This window comes from Henningerozyma blattae, chromosome 7 (assembly GCF_000315915.1).
Source record: "Henningerozyma blattae CBS 6284 chromosome 7, complete genome".
Lineage (NCBI taxonomy): Eukaryota > Fungi > Ascomycota > Saccharomycetes > Saccharomycetales > Saccharomycetaceae > Henningerozyma > Henningerozyma blattae.
The window spans coordinates 71776-89487 of record NC_020191.1 but is presented as its reverse complement, the minus strand read 5'-3'; the positions used below and the strand labels follow the sequence as shown (position 1 = coordinate 89487).

Below are 17712 nucleotides of genomic sequence, written 5' to 3'. Positions count from 1 at the left end.
TTTGAATAAATCATCGTCTATAATTCTGCCTAATAGTTAATATTTTTCTATTATAGGTTTTTATAATTTTATATGATATTAATGTTATTTTATCAAAAAATTCTTTTTAAACTAATTGTTATATTAACGTTTATTTAAAAACTATTAACGTCAAATTATATGCTGAAAAATGAGTTTATACAGTGCTTTCTATGTATAATTATTATTGTATATATCGTAGATTAGGCTGGCAGAAAAGAACAACAATTAATAATAATTTTGAGAGCCTACGTATGCTGAAAATGTTAACTTCACATAGTTTCAAATTCTGTCTCAACATAGCTACCATTACGTAATAAAGTCTTACAAATCTTGGGCATCACTTCAACAATCATTGGCTCTAATGGAAACTTTTCACCATCAACGGAGACAACTGTATTAGAAAGTTTTGGAACTAATTTATAAGCTGAAATTTTTGAATGTAAAACTTCCGGTTGTAACACATGTGAACCTTTATCCAGTGCTAACAGAATGGGGACCATTCTTGTAACCGGTGTCCTTGCATCAGTTAAAACCATATCAATTGCTCCATCAGAAGGCAAAGCAGCAGGAAAAAATTTAGTATCAGCAGCAATGTAGGGCATTTCGCCGGCATAAAAGATACCCAAATTTTTTGTTAAATCTTTGTCAATTCTTACCCAATCATCTGGTAGTTCATCGTCATATGAATATTTAATATCAAAGCTTTCCTCGGTTATTTGAGAGTTTTTATGATCCTCATGAAATATATAATTACCATCCAAATCAAACTGTTGCTCGTTATTCTTATGATTTAAATAAAAATTCTTCAAATCATTTTTCGACTGTGCGACATATTTTACATATAGCTCACAAGGATATTTTTTTCTTTGTAACACATTAAATGCAACTCCCAGTTCAAATCTTGCAGAGCCTAACCATCTAATGAATTCAGTGTTGATATCTGATTCAGCAATAACGCCGTATGTTTGTGATAAGAAAGATAATCTTGGAGGATAATTTGGTTGTGAAACACACATTAAATCAATTCTTTTTTCAATTGACTTAACTAATGACAATGCGGCATACGAGGGATTATTTGTCCAAAAACATGATACGCTCATTGCATTACCAGATCCACAAGGCAGTTCAGTGATGGCTAATTTTTCAAAAGCTTTTGCACGATCTGGTCTTTGGTAAAGACCATTAATGATTTCATATGGAATTCCATCACCAGAAGCACATAAAATTGTATCATACTTATCGATATCCAAATGTTTACCAATGTCAATGGCGTGGCGAGCATATCTAGTATAAGTGACATCGATTTTACAGCCACTAGCAAGTAATATTGGCTTTGCTTTTGTAATGAACATTTTTTTTGCCTTACCTTTACCACCGAATTGATTTATAATAACTAGAATCGACCTATTTCTTTTCGAATTCTTGTAACTTCTTGATAATATTTCTTCAATTATATCGTCATTTGGAGAATCTTTTTTATCCGTATCATTACAAAAGCTCGAATAAATGCTATTAGAGCTCTTATAGGAGAACGATGATCTTAAGATTTCATCTATATCTGAAGAAGACTCAAAGCTTGATAATGTTTTAATTGATTTTAAAGAATGTGGGTAGTTCTCTATACATAAGCTGAGCCTCTTTGGTACTACATCATGTCTCCTTGGTTTTGCAAATGATATTTCAATATAATGATTTGTTTGCGGCAGGCTAGCATCAGGGTGATTTGAATCGAAAGTTGTATCCATATTATTTGTTGAAGCAGCATCGCTTAATGTACTATCTATTGAATTATTGAAAATTGCAGTATTTCTAGGGATATTGGTATTGGTGCCTTTAGAAGTAGTAGTACGGCTAATGTTATTGTTTTTGCTATCTATGGTATTATTGATTGGTATGCTATTATTTTTATCAATGCAATTAATATTTTTAATATTATCATTATCATTATTAGTATTATTTGGTAGATCAATAGTATTATCGTTATTATAATCATCATTATCATCATCGTTATTATCATCGTCAGTAGTAGAAGTAGTAGTGGTAGTGATAGAAGTATCCTTAGAATTAGAATTTACCTTACAAATACTACTGTATCTGATACTATTTTTAAGGTTTATGATTTTACTATCTTGAATATTTTTATTATCCTTATCATTGCTAACTATATCAATTGTAGCATCACGATCTGACTTATTACTAGAATTATCTTTAATGTCCATATTTTTATCTTTATCCGCACTAATATTCTCTTGTGAATTTGAATGCATTGGTGATACGTAACGAGCCGATAAAATTCTGGAGTAGGGTATTACTGTATTCACAGGAAATTGACCATTTACAGAAGAATAATGGTTTGAATGGTGTGAGTTATTCGTTTGTGTTGAATCTCTAAATGATGGTGATCTATTAACATTTATATTGCTACTTGTTGTATTGGCTGTAGTACCTCTGGATGATGTCGGGCTATTTATAACTGTAGAGGTTGTTGAATAGGAATCACTTAGGCAAGTGACACAACTGATCAATGAAACTGTTTCAAAAAAAGTACTATTGCTTTGATCCGTTTTATAAAATGGTGAACCAAATTCATCTCCGATGAAAAATTCATTATCTTCATCATCCTCTTCTGTACCCATATTCTGTATGCCTGTTTCAGTCTCATCTTCATCTACACTAGATCCTCTACCAGCACCATCCTCCGTATGCTTCGTACGGTGATTAGTACCATCTATATCCTCTTCTTCTTCTTCCTCTTCCTCTTCCTCTTCCTCTTCCTCTTCCTCGAGAAAGGAGGGCAAATCTCTGTCAGCCTCAGAATCAGATCCTTCATTATTATAATTGTATAATCCATTTGTTTCATTTAATCTTGTAATCGTTGGAGGCCGTTCTAATACAGCTTCGGATGACAAATCATCAACTGAATCTGTCGTAAAGTTAATTTTTTTAGATCGCTCAGCTTTCTCACTTTTCTTATCAAATCTAACTTCATTAGTGTCATTATAATGAGTATGAGTATGAACATGGTTATGGTTATGATTATGATCTATCCCCTGGGATCGGATAAGAATCCCATCTTCTGTTAAAACCGCTCTACTGATGGTAGACTTTCTCAATCTCCTATGAAGTCTAGCCATAATAATATATATATATAGCAAAGCTCTTAGTCAATATATAAATATTTGAACACTATATTATGATTAAATTAACCTAATGGGCAATTCTCTTGCTTAATTTTACCCTAATTTTCTTTAAATTGAATTTCAAATTTTAAAAAAGAGCAGAACTGGGAATTGGCCAATTAATTTCAATGGAATAAAATTATCAATCAATTTCTCCGTATATTCTACAATTAAAAATAATATTAGCAAATACTAATAAATTAATTTATTTGAATTTTATTTTTCTTAATATATTGATTATTTTCCATTATACTACTATGCTTACCATATCATAACTCCAATAACTCCCCAGAAATTTGCGCTGCGGATTATGCGATGCGGTCACGTGCATGGTTTCCTTGTCACGTAATATCTAATGAAATGTTCCTTGACTATATAAGGAAATTCTCTAAGTAGTATAAGCTTATTAAATATATCTTTTTAGAATATATGAAATAAATACCTTGACTATTTTTTTTCCTAATTACTTTACCCATAGCCAGTATTAGTTAATATTCTACCGTAGAAAATCAACTTCATCTGTTGCAATTATACAAAACATTACTGACGCTAACTATACTTTAAAACCAGTTCAACATTGATTTTAATTTTTGCTCTTGCTTCTATAACTATTTTTACAACAGGTTACGTAGAAATTTTTGAACGTTTTTGAAATATATATTTAGTTGTTAAAAAGGATTAAAAGAATTAATGATCTTTTTTCGAAAGTAAACCTAGTTAAAGTAAGGTTTAGGCGCTTAAATATAAGAAAAAACCCAAGCTTTTCCCCTGTATTTTTTATTAATAATATATACCAAAATTCTTGTTTTTTTTAGCAGAAATGCTAAATATATTAATATAATGAAGATCAAAGAGCATATACTATAAATCCCAATTTCAGATAATTTTTGGAAGACCAAGCTAATAACTGATCAAAGAACATTTTTTTTGGAGTACCATTGAGGCTTTATTTTGCCTATTTCGTGTTAATTTCTTTCCAATGAGATAAATTAGTCCATAAAGATAACTAAGTAATACGATCTAGTAAGTAATTTAGATAAAAAAGAAAGTGATACTTAACCAACGGGTTATCTTCCTTCTAAAAAATTTATTTGTAAACCCTTTTCTTTGTGGTTTTTATAGTTAAAAGTAGAGCCATTACCGATTGGCTCAAAACTTCAAGACATGTTGTGAAGGAAAATTTGTGACACTTCACTGAGTTTTACATATTCATATTTACTGGGATTCAAGAGAGTTAGACATTGTTATACAGTGTTTAAGATGTAAAGACGATTACTCTATTTAGACATATATAGTAAATACTATAACTAAAATGAATATATTTCTTAAATAGTGTTTTTCGATATAAAAAGAAAAACACATTTTAAATAATAAGTCACGTGATAAAAGTCTTTTACCACTTAATAGAAAATGATATAATCATATTCCAGTAATCTTGGACTGTGAGATAATATTTTTTATAATTTGTAGCATTTTTTAACCACAAGCGTATTTCCGTAAATTGAGCATATCATACTTATAAATATATTTATTAGAACTAACAACGTTGACTTAAATCTGCCAACATACAGTATTGGGAAGAATTTAAAGGAATTATAATATCTATAGTACGTGACGACCCTAGAGATATTTAGTAATAAAACTATTATAAATTGTTAGAATCTTAAGTGCTATAAGCAGTTGCTTAAGATTATTGCTCTAGATATTAATTTTACTGAGTAAATAAATAAGTTTTATTAAACATTATAGTAAAAAAGAAAAAAGCTGGTATTTATTTGGAAATTCTTAGAGGTGTATCGTTAATACCAAAATAAATTTATTTATATTCATACCTTCGTAAGATTCTTAAATGTTTTTTTTACTCCTTTAAGATGTCTTAGTAGAGAAGAACGTTTGTTGTGGTACTATATATACTTTAATGCAAAATAAGATTTTCAACAAATAACATGCCATCTTAGTATAGTGGTTAGTACACATCGTTGTGGCCGATGAAACCCTGGTTCGATTCTAGGAGATGGCATTTCTTTTTGTCTAAAATTTAGAAATCACGTGATATGCTAGAAGTAGAATTACAAACCGTATTTACAGCTTATTCCACGACACATTTTTGAAGTTGCTGTTTGTATTATTTTATTAATTTATATAACAAGTCTATTCATAATATTGAAGTAGCTTATAAATATATGAAGTAGTTGAATATCTTGATATAAAAGGAGAATAAATTGAAAGTAAGATTAAAGGTAAAATTGAAAATGAACATGATAAAGAATTACAATTCCCATTAAAAATGGGATATTTCCAAAGAAAGGAAGAAAAAAACCAGTAACGAAGAGGGGGGAAAAGGGTAAAAAAAATAACATTTATAATAATATAATTAATAATTAGGGTTGGGTATCATTCATTAAATAGATTTAAAAACACAAAAGGAGAAGGGTAAAAGATATAAGAATAAAGCTTAATGTTGATTATAATTTGCGACGTTTGCCGTGGCGAGTTTATTAATTCTTTTCAGCTCTTGTTCTTGCAATTTCAATTCTTTTGCTCTTAATTCCATTTGTCTAATTCTAAGATCCAAATCTTTTGTTGTGTCGCTCATACCTTTCAAATTGTGTAACCTTTCTCTTTCAGAGGCCACAAAATCTCTTCTTAACATAAAAGGAACTGATTTGGACATATTTTTGGCTCTTAAGATCGTTGGTTTATTGACTAACGAATCCGAAGGTTTCAAATAATCTTGTACATTTTCAAATACATCAGCATGAGGAGTCTCTGGTGTATAATAGACTGAACTTTTTGGAGTCATGTAATGACGAGTCTCATCATCACTTGGTTCTGAGTCAGAATGGTACATATCTGTAGCTTTATGTTCTAGATATTTGCCCGTTGCTGTGGAGACAGTGGATGAAGTGGTAGAAGAAGTGGTAGATGGAGTCATAGAAGATGTACGCGTGGTGTCAATACGTGGATTAGAAATTGTTCTCTGTTTAATGGATTTGACATCTCTACCAACTTTAGTCAATCTAGCGACTCTATATTTCTCATAAAGAACGTTTTCAGTCAAATCTTTAAACTCTTGTAAATGAGAACCAAACAAGACTTTCTTCAAAACAATTAATTGGAATAAGGATTGATCATTGATAGGTACGGTACCCCAAGGGTATTCTCTTACGTAGTGACCATCTTCATCTTTTTGATCGGAACAAGCAACAGCAAAAGGTTGTAACGATGATAAGTATTGATGCTCTTTAATCAATTCTTTATCATCAAAGTTTCTATCAAAAGGGAATTTATAGATGGGAATGTTATATTTCTCAATATCTTTCATGATGAATTTTTTCAAACTCGTTAATTCTTGAGTTGTATACGAATCAGCTTTGGAGATAATGGGCAAAACGGTTGTATATTTGGCCAATAGTTTCATTAATTTGATATCGATTTCTTTTAACCCATGACCAGTATTTTCAATAAAATATAAAGCCACATGGATTCTAGTGTCTTTGTAACGCGGATTTCTATTGATTCTAGTCTCTTCACTAATTGTTAAATCGAATTGACGTTCAAAGTGTTTAGAAATCTCTGTGATATATTCATCTTCATCCAAGTTTTCACCAAGTCCATGAGTGATGATCAAGTTAAGATGGAACAATGCATTTTCCTTTTTCCTTTTGGGCAAGTGGAATGGCGTAGCGCCGGAAGAAGGTTTTTCCGAGGATTCTTCCGAAGATGTAATGTCTTCATCTTCATCTTCTTCATCTTCGTCTTCGTTCTCGATATCTGTGTCGACGTCATGAAAGAAATCTCCCTCGTTGTCGGCCATTTCAATGGTCTTGGAAGTGACATCCAAAGAAGTAGAGGTCAAGACCACACCAGGCTCAATATGAGCATCTGCAGGGTTCAAAGGTTGTAGGAGGTCGGTAGAAGTGGAACACCTAGCCGAGTTTTGTTTCGAAGCCACAGAACGTGTAGGGGAAGTGACACGTACACCGTTAAGTGCTGATCCAAAAGGTGTAAATCTGTTGTTGTTGTTGTTGCTGTTGTTAGAGTTTGGAAGGATTGAAGTTAGAAGAGGTGTGGAATTGGGAGATGCAGCAGAAGAAAAATTATCTTGCAAGGAGTAACGGTGTTGAAAAACATTCGTTTCAAGGAGGTTATTGGCAAAAGTAGTCTTACCAGTGCCGTTAGCACCACAAAGCATAATTGAGTAGGTGACACCTCTCTTGGACTCGTAACGACGTTTCTGTAAAGGTGGATTCGAAACAGTCATTGGTAATGGATTTTTATTTAATTTGTTTCTAGATCTACCCTTGCTCTAGTGCCTTTATCTTGCAATTTTAAAATATATATTCTTGATATGAATACTAAATGATGTATCAGAAACAAAATATAATAGACATTATCTTGAAATTTCATTCTTATATATATATCTATAATCTATATATATATATCATCGCAGTTTCGGGAGCAAATGAGTCGCCCATTCTGGGTTGTGTCTGAATTCGGAATTTGGCAAAGAATGAGCTTTGCCGAAAGAGGCCAATAGCTGGTTGCCGGTTTTGGTGATACCCCTGAGCCGTTTCAGGTAATGAAAGACTGCCACGTGCCGTTTCGGGAAATAGGAAATAAGCGGCCACGTGTGTACGAGGAAAAATGCCCAAAAAAGGGGAAACTCCCGCCTTTTAAATGTTTCTGCCTAATTCAGTAATTAACACGTGATTCGAGAATGGAATACACGTGACATTAATATTTATCATGTGATACGATAGAACTATCAACAGATTAACTATATTTACATCACGTGATTACAATATTTGATATCACGTGCACACAATTTCTATCATGTGTTGGAAATTAAATTGCCGCCTTTCAACACCGCCAAACACCGCCAGGCACCAAAAAAATAAAGATGAATTTCAACTTTTTAATTTGGTAGTTATTGAACAAGTAGGAAACTGTTAGAGATCGTTAAATATTAGGTTGGTTTTATCGAAATTAGCGCGGCAACAAATATCTATACATCTATAGGTAAAACTTCTTGACCTTATCTGCATGCTGTGTGCCTCATTTACATATAGAAGTGTTATAATTACTTATTGTTTTATATGACAAACGCATATATATATATATATATGAGTTTTATTATACTTTAGGATGCTTTGTTGTATTTCATCATGTTTTGTTTCCTGCTATTGTCAGTAGCATTTAATATAATATATATATATATATATACGTATATATATATATATAATTTCCATATTCGCCCTAATAAATGAAATTTCAAAATTTGAAATTTAATTGGAAATTTTATTTCTTGAAATCAAATAAGCGAAGCGAATATTAAATCTAATAAAAGAAAACTAATCAAAATACATACTCAATTATTTGTTTTAATTTGTACTTATTTAATTTAGTCTTTTTTCAGTGCATTAGATTTATTTTTTTTTTCCCCCAGAAAATTATCCTGTTTGACAACCAGATATCTCCCTCTCTCCAACCATGGATGATATCGATTTCTCATCCTTAGAACATATTACCACACCAGTGGGCATCATCCATCCTCAAACTAAATTAGATGTATTCATCATTAGAAGTTATTCTTTATTTTCTAATAACTCAATCATCAATAGTAATTTTTTACAAAGTGTCTCGAATTCTCCACAAACTTCTTCGACGACTCCTAATTCCAATAACAACAATTCAAACAATAATGATCCAGAACCTATGAATACCACATCAAACACGATCCAATACACTCAGATTTTCCAAAAGATCTCTAAATTGTACAGTCTTGTTATTTCAACAGGATTATTCGATAACTCTTCTACCTCACCTAAATCCGCCATTGAACTTTACCAAAGGTTTCAACAAATCATTAAAGAATTGAACTTGTCTTATGATGTTTCACCTTATAGCAAATATTTTATCAAAATCGATAACAATCTATGGCAAATTAAAATAGAAAACGACTTGGCCGGTGATGAATATTGGAGTTTAATTTCAAATATCATTTTCAAAGTTTATGATAGACAAACGGGGCAAATGAATAGACAGTTATCTAAAAATAAAAAAAATAATACCTCAACCAACACTTCGAACAATACATCAAATAATACATCGAATAATACCCAAAATAATAGTGCAGTTAATCTTGCATCGAAATTGGACTCTACTTTAAATAAAAGCCAAATCAACAATACTAATTCAAATTTAGGTTCTAATGATTTAATGACAAAAAATTCTCCAAATAACACCAGTAACAATAACAATAACAATAACAATAACAATAACAATAACAACAACAACAACAACAACAACAACAACAACAACAACAACAACAACAACAACAACAACAACAACAACAACAACAACAACAGCAGTAGCAGCACCAACAATACAACAATGAACCCAACTTTAAATAGTATGCTCATGGATGATACACTACCACAACAATTGACAAAACGATTACATAATATCTCCCAGGAGATCAATTCTCGATCGTTGAATGGCTATTATACTCAGCCTACAAGTCCAGGTTCTTATGCAAATTTTGAATTCAATGCGTTAACCAGTAATAATACTAATGTAAATTCTAATACCGTAACGACTAGTAATAATAACAATAATAATAACATGATTTCAAACCATGTACCAACAACTGGATCCTTGGGTGAATTCACAGGAACTACTTGGAAAAGAAGATCTCTAAGTTCGTTGGATGTAAATGTAGATACATTTAGTGCAGATGCTGTGGAAGAATTATTACAATTTGCGGATTTAAATCATCCAACTACCAATAATAATCAAGCAACTACTTCTTCTATAACAAATAATGATAATGACAAAACAACACTTAAAACAAACAAATTCATAAAGAATAATAATTCTACTAATGATATTCCATCTTCAAATAATAACAAAAAAAATACATCGTCCTATTCTTCTACTACAATTTCTACTTCTACTTCAAGTTCCACTACAAATACAACAAAGACTAAAAATACACGAAATAATAAAACTAATAAGGTGACAAAGGGTAAAGGGAAGAACATTACTTTAACCAATAACAACTCCACCAATTCAACAACCACTGCAAAACCACGTAGAACAAAGGCAACGAGGAACAATAACAAGAAACTGGATTCTGAAATTACTATGGATGCAAATTCTATGAACAAGAATGAAAATATTATGAATTTGAACAACACAGGTACTGCTCCTACTGCTACTACTACCACTATGAACAAACAAAATATAAATACAGCTCAAAATACATCTCAACAAAATAGCTTGGAAATGAATAATTTAACCATGTTTAGTGATAATTCAAATAATCATATGATTTCGTTGGATTTAATAAATAATAATCAAAATCAAAATCAAATTCGAAATCAAAATAATAACGATTCTACCAGTAATTTCAATCAAATTGATAATATTACAGCAAGTGCAATAGCAACAGCCGATGCCATGTCTAAACAAATCAAAAATTCTTACGATCTGATATTAAATGAAAAAAATCAACGTATTTTGCAATTAGAACGTGAGCTTGAAGTTCAAAGACAAGAGACTCAATGGTTACGCAAGATGCTTATTGAAGATATGGGTTGTATCCGAAGTTTATTAAGTGACATGCAAAGACCTTAACAATGGGGACATTCTGATATTACCACATGATAAATTCTAAAAAAAACTGTAATTGAATTAACTAAATTTTTTTTTTTTATTTTTTTTAATTATTTTTTATTTTTTTATAAATATTTATTTTTTCTATTTTTATTTCCTATTAGTAAAGAAAGTATTACGAAAGGGGTATACAACAATGGACCGTAAAAAGTTTAAGCAGACGAAATACAAAAAATAATATACGTAACAATAACAACCATCTTATAAATAGAAAAGAAAAGTGGATCTATTACTAAATGGTAGTTTCATATAATCCACAATATAAGAACGATTTATCGAGTAATTGAGCTCACCATAGATACCCATTTAGTTATAAATAAAAATGAACAATTTTAAGGTAGTGAGTGCTAAATTAGCGGCAGAATTGGATAAAGAATTAATGGGACCCAAAGTGGGTTATACATTACAGCAATTAATGGAACTAGCAGGACTGAGTGTCGCACAAGCAGTACAACATTCGTTTCCACCTACTGCTACAAATTCTAACAAACATATCTTAGTTCTTGCTGGTCCAGGTAATAATGGTGGCGATGGGCTTGTATGTGCACGCCATTTGAAATTATTTGGATATAACCCAGTTGTCTATTACCCAAAACGTAACGGTAGAGTTGAGTTTTATAGTCAATTGGTCCATCAATTAGAATTCGTCCATGTTCCACTTTTAGACGATTCTGATTGGTTAACTTATTTACAACCTGATCGCACCCTATGCATTGTTGATGCTTTATTCGGATTTAGTTTCAAACCACCATTACGTGAACCTTTCACTACTATAATGGCAGAAGTGGCGCGTGTGCAACAAAATCTCCCAGTAGTCAGTGTTGATGTACCTAGTGGATGGGATGTTGATCAAGGACCTCCATTAGAAGAGACTCCAGCAAGCCCAGTATTAAACCCAAAGGTCTTGGTATCTTTAACTGTACCCAAACCATGCAGTTCGTTATTGAAACCAAATACAATTCATTATATTGGAGGACGTTTTGTACCTCGCGATTTTGCCAACAAATATGGGTTCGAACCATTTGATTACCAAGGTGGTGATCAAGTTCTACGTCTACAATGATTTTATGATTCTTAATGAAAGTAAAAACTTTTATTCTGATTTCCTATTTATGTCTATAGGTTAGCATAATTTATATCCTCCTCCCCTCTATACGAAACGATTATGAGATCATTATCTGATAACAAATTAACTACTACATTTTTTCACATAATAAGCAGTTAACTGTCATCTTTGCGTGATAAGATAAGATCTTTTGGTGCTACAAGAAACCAACTACTATTTTTATCTTTAAAACGAAAAAGTCTTAGCATTAATATTTATATTTCAAACTTCTTAAAGATTCGAACCTGCGAACACTTCTTTCTTTTTTTATATTTTTTTTTTTTCAAGCCAGAAAGTTTCCGGTAAAATTCAAATTTGATTCCTGTAATAATAATAAGATCAATAATAATAAATAAATAATAATAATATTTAATGGAAATTAAAAAAAGAACAACATCAATTATTTGAAATTAACGGAATCGTATTTATATTTACTTTTTAAGCACACTAAAATAAATATTGTTTGGTATTAAAAATTCACAAGAACTATAGTATTGTTTTAATCACATATAGTTAGCTTAATATTAAATAATTGCAAAAACATTATAGAGGTAACTAACGTGATATAATTAATATATTTAAATATTTTTAAAATGTCTGAATGGAAAATTGATCCTGATAATAGAAGAAGATTATTACAATTACAAAAAATTGGTGCCAATAAGAGATGTGTTGATTGCAATGCACCAAATCCTCAATGGGCGTCTCCTAAATTCGGTATTTTTATTTGCTTGGAATGTGCTGGTACTCATAGATCGTTAGGTGTCCATATCTCATTTGTTAGATCTATTACCATGGATCAATTTAAACCAGAAGAATTGGTTAGAATGGAAAAAGGTGGGAATGAACCATTCACAGAGTATATGAAATCTCATGGGATTGATATCACATTACCACAAAAATTTAAATATGATAATCCAATTGCTCAAGATTATAAAGAAAAATTAACTTGTTTAATTGAAGATAAAGAATTTGTTGAACCAACTCACCCAGAATTTGATCCTTCAAAATTAGGTAAAGTGGCCCCTGTAGTATATACAACTTTAAACAACGCCAACAATAACGATAAAGAACAATCATCCACTCCCATGGAATCCATTATTTCTTCTAAATCGACTGCTACCCCATCTCAACAACTAAAGAATGAGGCATACTTCGCTAGACTAGGGGAAGCTAACCAAAATAGATCCACTGATCTTCCTCCTTCTCAAGGTGGGAAATACCAAGGGTTTGGTAATACCATGCCTGTCAATAATAGTTCTACTCCTAATGCAAATAGTACTGTCAGTTTAGAAAATTTCCAAAAAGATCCACTGGGCACTTTTACAAAAGGTTGGAGTCTCTTCTCATCTGCTGTTTCTCAATCCTTTGATGATTTGAATCAAAACGTTATCAAACCTAAAGTTGATCAATGGAACTCTGGTGAATTGACAGAAGATACTAAAAGAGCTGCTAACCAATTTGGCCAAAAATTCCAAGAAACTAGTTCTTATGGTTTTGAAGCATTCAATTCTTTAAGTAAAAACTTACAAAGTCAATATTACGCGTATTATAACGGTGATCAACAACCTAGTGATACATCAAGAGGTGGTTCTAACGGATATGCTCAATTTGAAAAGGAACAAAACACCAGCATTCCTCCACAAGATGGAAGTAATTTGAAAAAATCTTCTAAAAGACAAGAGCCAGAAGAAGATGAATGGGAACAATTCTAATATATCTTTCTATACATATCTGCTTTAATCATATCTTTGTGTTCTTTTTTATTTCATCTCACTTTCATTAATACTCTTTTATACTTTATCTTGTTCTAATTATACTCTTCATTCCACCATTTAATTAATATGCTCATCAATGTAAGGACTGTACAATTTACATGCAATCTTATTCCTATATTAATTATCATTACTTATTGTAATTTACTATATTCATCTTACTAATACTATACTAATCTTATCAAATATATAAACAAATATGTACAAGTATTTTATACCTCATTTTTTTTTAAGAATTCTCAACTTAATTTTTTTTCCCTTTTGAATTGATCTGATTATTACTATTATTATTATTTTATTATTGTTGTTTTCCGACATATCTTTTTCCGTCATTAAAAAAATATTGATTTAAAATAAATCAGACATTCTTAGTATAATTTTCGTGATCATAACGACAGCTTATTGTATATAGTAAATAGAATGCATATTGTGTTAAAAAAAAACTTATATTAGCCTTTTTGTTGTATCATTATTTATCCATTTTTCTTGAAATTCTTTAGAAAAAAATTTTAATTCCCATCATTTGATTTCTAAAAAAAATATAAGTTTCTATAATATTGCAAAATATAATATTTTTAAAATAAAATAAAAATAATACAAACCAAAAGTATACCAAAATATATTGTCATATTAATTCAAAAAATAATTTATAATGGATTTTCTCGATGAATTACCTCCTCAATTGAAGCACCAAGTTAAAAAAATTATAACAATATTACCCAAATCGCTAACAACATTTGAAGAAGTTTATAAACATGGAAAATCTCAAGGATTTACAGAAAGTAACCTCGAGAACAAAAGAAAATTGCCCAAAAAAGCTGTCACAAATCTTGAAAACAACAATGAACAATCAAATAGTTTAACTTCAATTACTGATCAAGATACTATTTTCAAATTAAAAGATATATCAATCTTATCTCCAATAAGAAAAAAGTTAAATCTTTATTTACATGTATCATTCAAAAATAAAAAACCAATTTTATCTTTGGTTAAAGATAAAGATCAAGTGGAAATATCTGTTTTCAATTTAAATAAAAACATCAAATTAGCTACATTTTTACCTGTTCCAGAGAAACCAAAATTGGTATACCTTTTCATATCATATATTAATGAAAATAATTATAAAGATGACAATTCTACTAATATAATAGATAAAAGTGCATCAAACATTATATTGATTAATTTAAATAAAGAATTAATCTTACAACAATTTAAAGATTCTGGATTAATTGAGCAAGAAGTGGAAGATTTTAGTAAATGTATTGAATATATGCGTAAACAAGCAATTCTGACAGGTTTCAGAATATTTGACCCATTTTCTATTGATAACACTAATTCTACGAGTAATAAGCAATCCATATCATCATTTTATGTGGGCGCTCATAGAGGTACAAAAGAAGGGTCATTATATTTTTTACCAAATTATGTAATATTTGGGTTTAAAAAACCAATATTAGTCTTTGAATCGGATAACATTGAATCAATAAGTTATTCATCAATCACTAGAGTTACATTCAATGCCACGCTAATAACAAAGGATTCAGAAAAATATGAATTTTCCATGATTGATCAATCTGAATTTAACAAAATCGATGAATACGTCAAAAATAAAAGTGTGGTAGACAATTCAATGAGTGAAGAATTAAAAGCTAAATCCAAGAAATCCAATACGTCTGCAGAAGAATTATCTGCTTTGAAAGAGGCAAGAAGTAAATTAGCAGAAAATGGTATGACTGTTGATGGAATTAATTTTGATTCAGATGATGATGAAGAAGATGAAGATTTTAATAATGAATCAGAGGTTGGATCTGATTCCGAATCTGATTCAGATAACAATACTAGTGAAGCAGAAGAAGAAGAAGAAGCAGAAGAGGATGACAACGATGAAGAACAAAATATAAGTACCTCTGAAATTCAAAAAGAAATGTTGTTTCCTTCAGCAACGGGGTTGAATGGCTCTAATAAATTAGAAAATTCTTTAATCTTTCAAAATATACCGATCCCTCTTGACAATGATGATGACGATGCCGATGACGATGATGGATCGGGTGTTGAGTATGATTAATATAAATGCATTAATAATGTACAGTTTATGTATATGAAAGTATGACATAATTTATATAAACATATCAAGCACCTTATAAATGTATATAATAATAGCCCCGTTAATTAATCCCTAAGATGTATCTCAGTCATCTAAAATGTAGTTACCTAATTTATCCATTTTCAAATTTGTGACACCTGAGGATAATGCTTCAATAATCCTTTCATTCTCTTCATCTTGATCGTCCTCTTCTTCAGAACTTTCTTCATCAGAATATTCATCAGAATAACCATATTCGTCTTTAGAATCCTCTGATGAATAACCATCATTTGTTTCGCTATCTGAATTGTAATCATTATGATTTCTCATACCATCAATGGCATCTTCTAAGGAATCTGAAGCATTATTATTATTATTATTTGCATTTTGATTATAGCCTGATGCCTTTAATAACTTATCAAGAGAATGTGTACGTGTCACATCTCTTTCGAATACCGGATATGGATATTTGAACCCATTACCAAACCCAGATACATCAACCATGGAATCATCAATAATTGGTTCAAATTTAAGTTTTTTCTTAAAAAATCTTCTAATACAATCCACATCTCTTTTAAAATAATATTCTGCATAAGCATGATTAATTGAAATACATTGTGGGAAATCGATAACTGTAAAATCTAAATCAAAATCATCGCTATTTTTATTTTTATTAGTATATGTAGTATTATTATCTGTATTCGAATTATTAATTTCTTTAATCATAATATTAAATTCATTAAAATCACAATGAATTAAACCATGGTCAGCTAATTTAACAATAAAACACATCAATTCATTATACAATTTTGCTAATTTTAATTGATTTTTAGAACGTAATCTTCTCATAGGGTAACCTTCAATTAATTCCATAATAATTATATGACGAGAATTATCAAATGGTTTTGGAACTTTAAAATCATTTGAATATAAAATAGACATAAACTGATATTCCTTCAATGCAGCCAACCCTGAAAGAACCATCCAATTAGTACCTATTTTGGAATTTTTTTTCAAATAATCTCTATTATTTTTGACAGTTTGGAAAGAAGTTCTACCCAAACGATGAATCTTCATAACTCTTGTGTTACCAGATTTATCACTGACTTTATAAATATCAGATTCTTTACCAATCCCAATCATATGCCCAATAGAATAAATGGTATCATGTAATAATAATGAGTTCATGGCTAAATAATCAATACCATTATAAGTTAATTTATACCCATCATATTTAGAATTTCTATGTTTTGAAATCAATTTAAGTTTAGCCAAATCAGCAATGGATTTATTGGTAGCAGAAGGTGATTTTAAACCGGATAGATTATTAATTAAAGAGGTCGGTACGACTTCATGATTTTTAGATCCTTGCTCAACACCTTTCAAGACTTTAAAATCTTCAGGAGTCAAATATCTCATATAAGATATATCTAATTTCATTTTGATTTGTAATTATGACTTTTTTTTCTTGACAAGTACTCCAAAAGATTATATAATATTTTGACTAATTTATTTCTAGTATTCTTACGTTTATATCTTAATTTTCTATCATTGATTAATTTTCCATCTCATCTCATCTAGTTGAAATTTCATGGAAAAATAAGAAAAAATTACCCAAAAGAGAAAATACCCTAGGGTTTGGGAATTTCAAACCTTAAGCGGCAGATTTGATTATAAAGTTACAAAAAATTGATGAGATTTACGTTATTAGTTTGATTTATTAATTTATGTCATAAAAGTTATGTAGGATACATACAAATAAGTAAGTATTGATGGAGTTATAGATATATAGATAATGAATGGGGAGGGAAAATGGAAGTAAAAAGGGGTTTTTCTTTAAGCCAGACTTGAATGGTATGGGAGAAAACA

At 30.2% G+C, this 17712-nt stretch overlaps 7 protein-coding genes and 1 non-coding gene across 8 annotated transcripts; 5 read left to right on the top strand and 3 right to left on the bottom strand.

Moving 5' to 3' along the window:
* Positions 1-290: 290 nt before the first annotated feature.
* On the bottom strand, positions 291-3155 carry TBLA0G00430 (uncharacterized protein; the record flags this gene model as incomplete). The annotated part of the gene is made up of 1 exon (XM_004181463.1): positions 291-3155. One exon carries the CDS (start codon positions 3153-3155, stop codon positions 291-293), a length of 2865 nt encoding a protein of 954 aa, XP_004181511.1.
* A 1993-nt stretch (positions 3156-5148) lies between these two features.
* TBLA0Gtrna1H lies at positions 5149-5220 on the top strand. The gene has a single exon. It is a non-coding gene; the product is annotated as a tRNA-His (tRNA).
* Positions 5221-5655: 435 nt separating this feature from the next.
* On the bottom strand, positions 5656-7464 carry TBLA0G00420 (uncharacterized protein; the record flags this gene model as incomplete). Its single annotated transcript, XM_004181462.1, has 1 exon — positions 5656-7464. One exon carries the CDS (start codon positions 7462-7464, stop codon positions 5656-5658), a length of 1809 nt encoding a protein of 602 aa, XP_004181510.1.
* Positions 7465-8693: 1229 nt separating this feature from the next.
* On the top strand, positions 8694-10841 carry GCR2 (Gcr2p; the record flags this gene model as incomplete). The annotated part of the gene is made up of 1 exon (XM_004181461.1): positions 8694-10841. One exon carries the CDS (start codon positions 8694-8696, stop codon positions 10839-10841), a length of 2148 nt encoding a protein of 715 aa, XP_004181509.1.
* A 361-nt stretch (positions 10842-11202) lies between these two features.
* NNR1 (NADHX epimerase) lies at positions 11203-11943 on the top strand (the record flags this gene model as incomplete). The annotated part of the gene is made up of 1 exon (XM_004181460.1): positions 11203-11943. The coding sequence occupies one exon, from the start codon at positions 11203-11205 to the stop codon at positions 11941-11943; it is 741 nt and encodes a 246-aa protein (XP_004181508.1).
* A 635-nt stretch (positions 11944-12578) lies between these two features.
* On the top strand, positions 12579-13700 carry TBLA0G00390 (uncharacterized protein; the record flags this gene model as incomplete). Its single annotated transcript, XM_004181459.1, has 1 exon — positions 12579-13700. One exon carries the CDS (start codon positions 12579-12581, stop codon positions 13698-13700), a length of 1122 nt encoding a protein of 373 aa, XP_004181507.1.
* A 712-nt stretch (positions 13701-14412) lies between these two features.
* RTT106 (Rtt106p) lies at positions 14413-15825 on the top strand (the record flags this gene model as incomplete). Its single annotated transcript, XM_004181458.1, has 1 exon — positions 14413-15825. The coding sequence occupies one exon, from the start codon at positions 14413-14415 to the stop codon at positions 15823-15825; it is 1413 nt and encodes a 470-aa protein (XP_004181506.1).
* Positions 15826-15948: 123 nt separating this feature from the next.
* RIO2 (protein kinase RIO2) lies at positions 15949-17283 on the bottom strand (the record flags this gene model as incomplete). Its single annotated transcript, XM_004181457.1, has 1 exon — positions 15949-17283. One exon carries the CDS (start codon positions 17281-17283, stop codon positions 15949-15951), a length of 1335 nt encoding a protein of 444 aa, XP_004181505.1.
* Between the last annotated feature and the right edge of the window lie 429 nt (positions 17284-17712).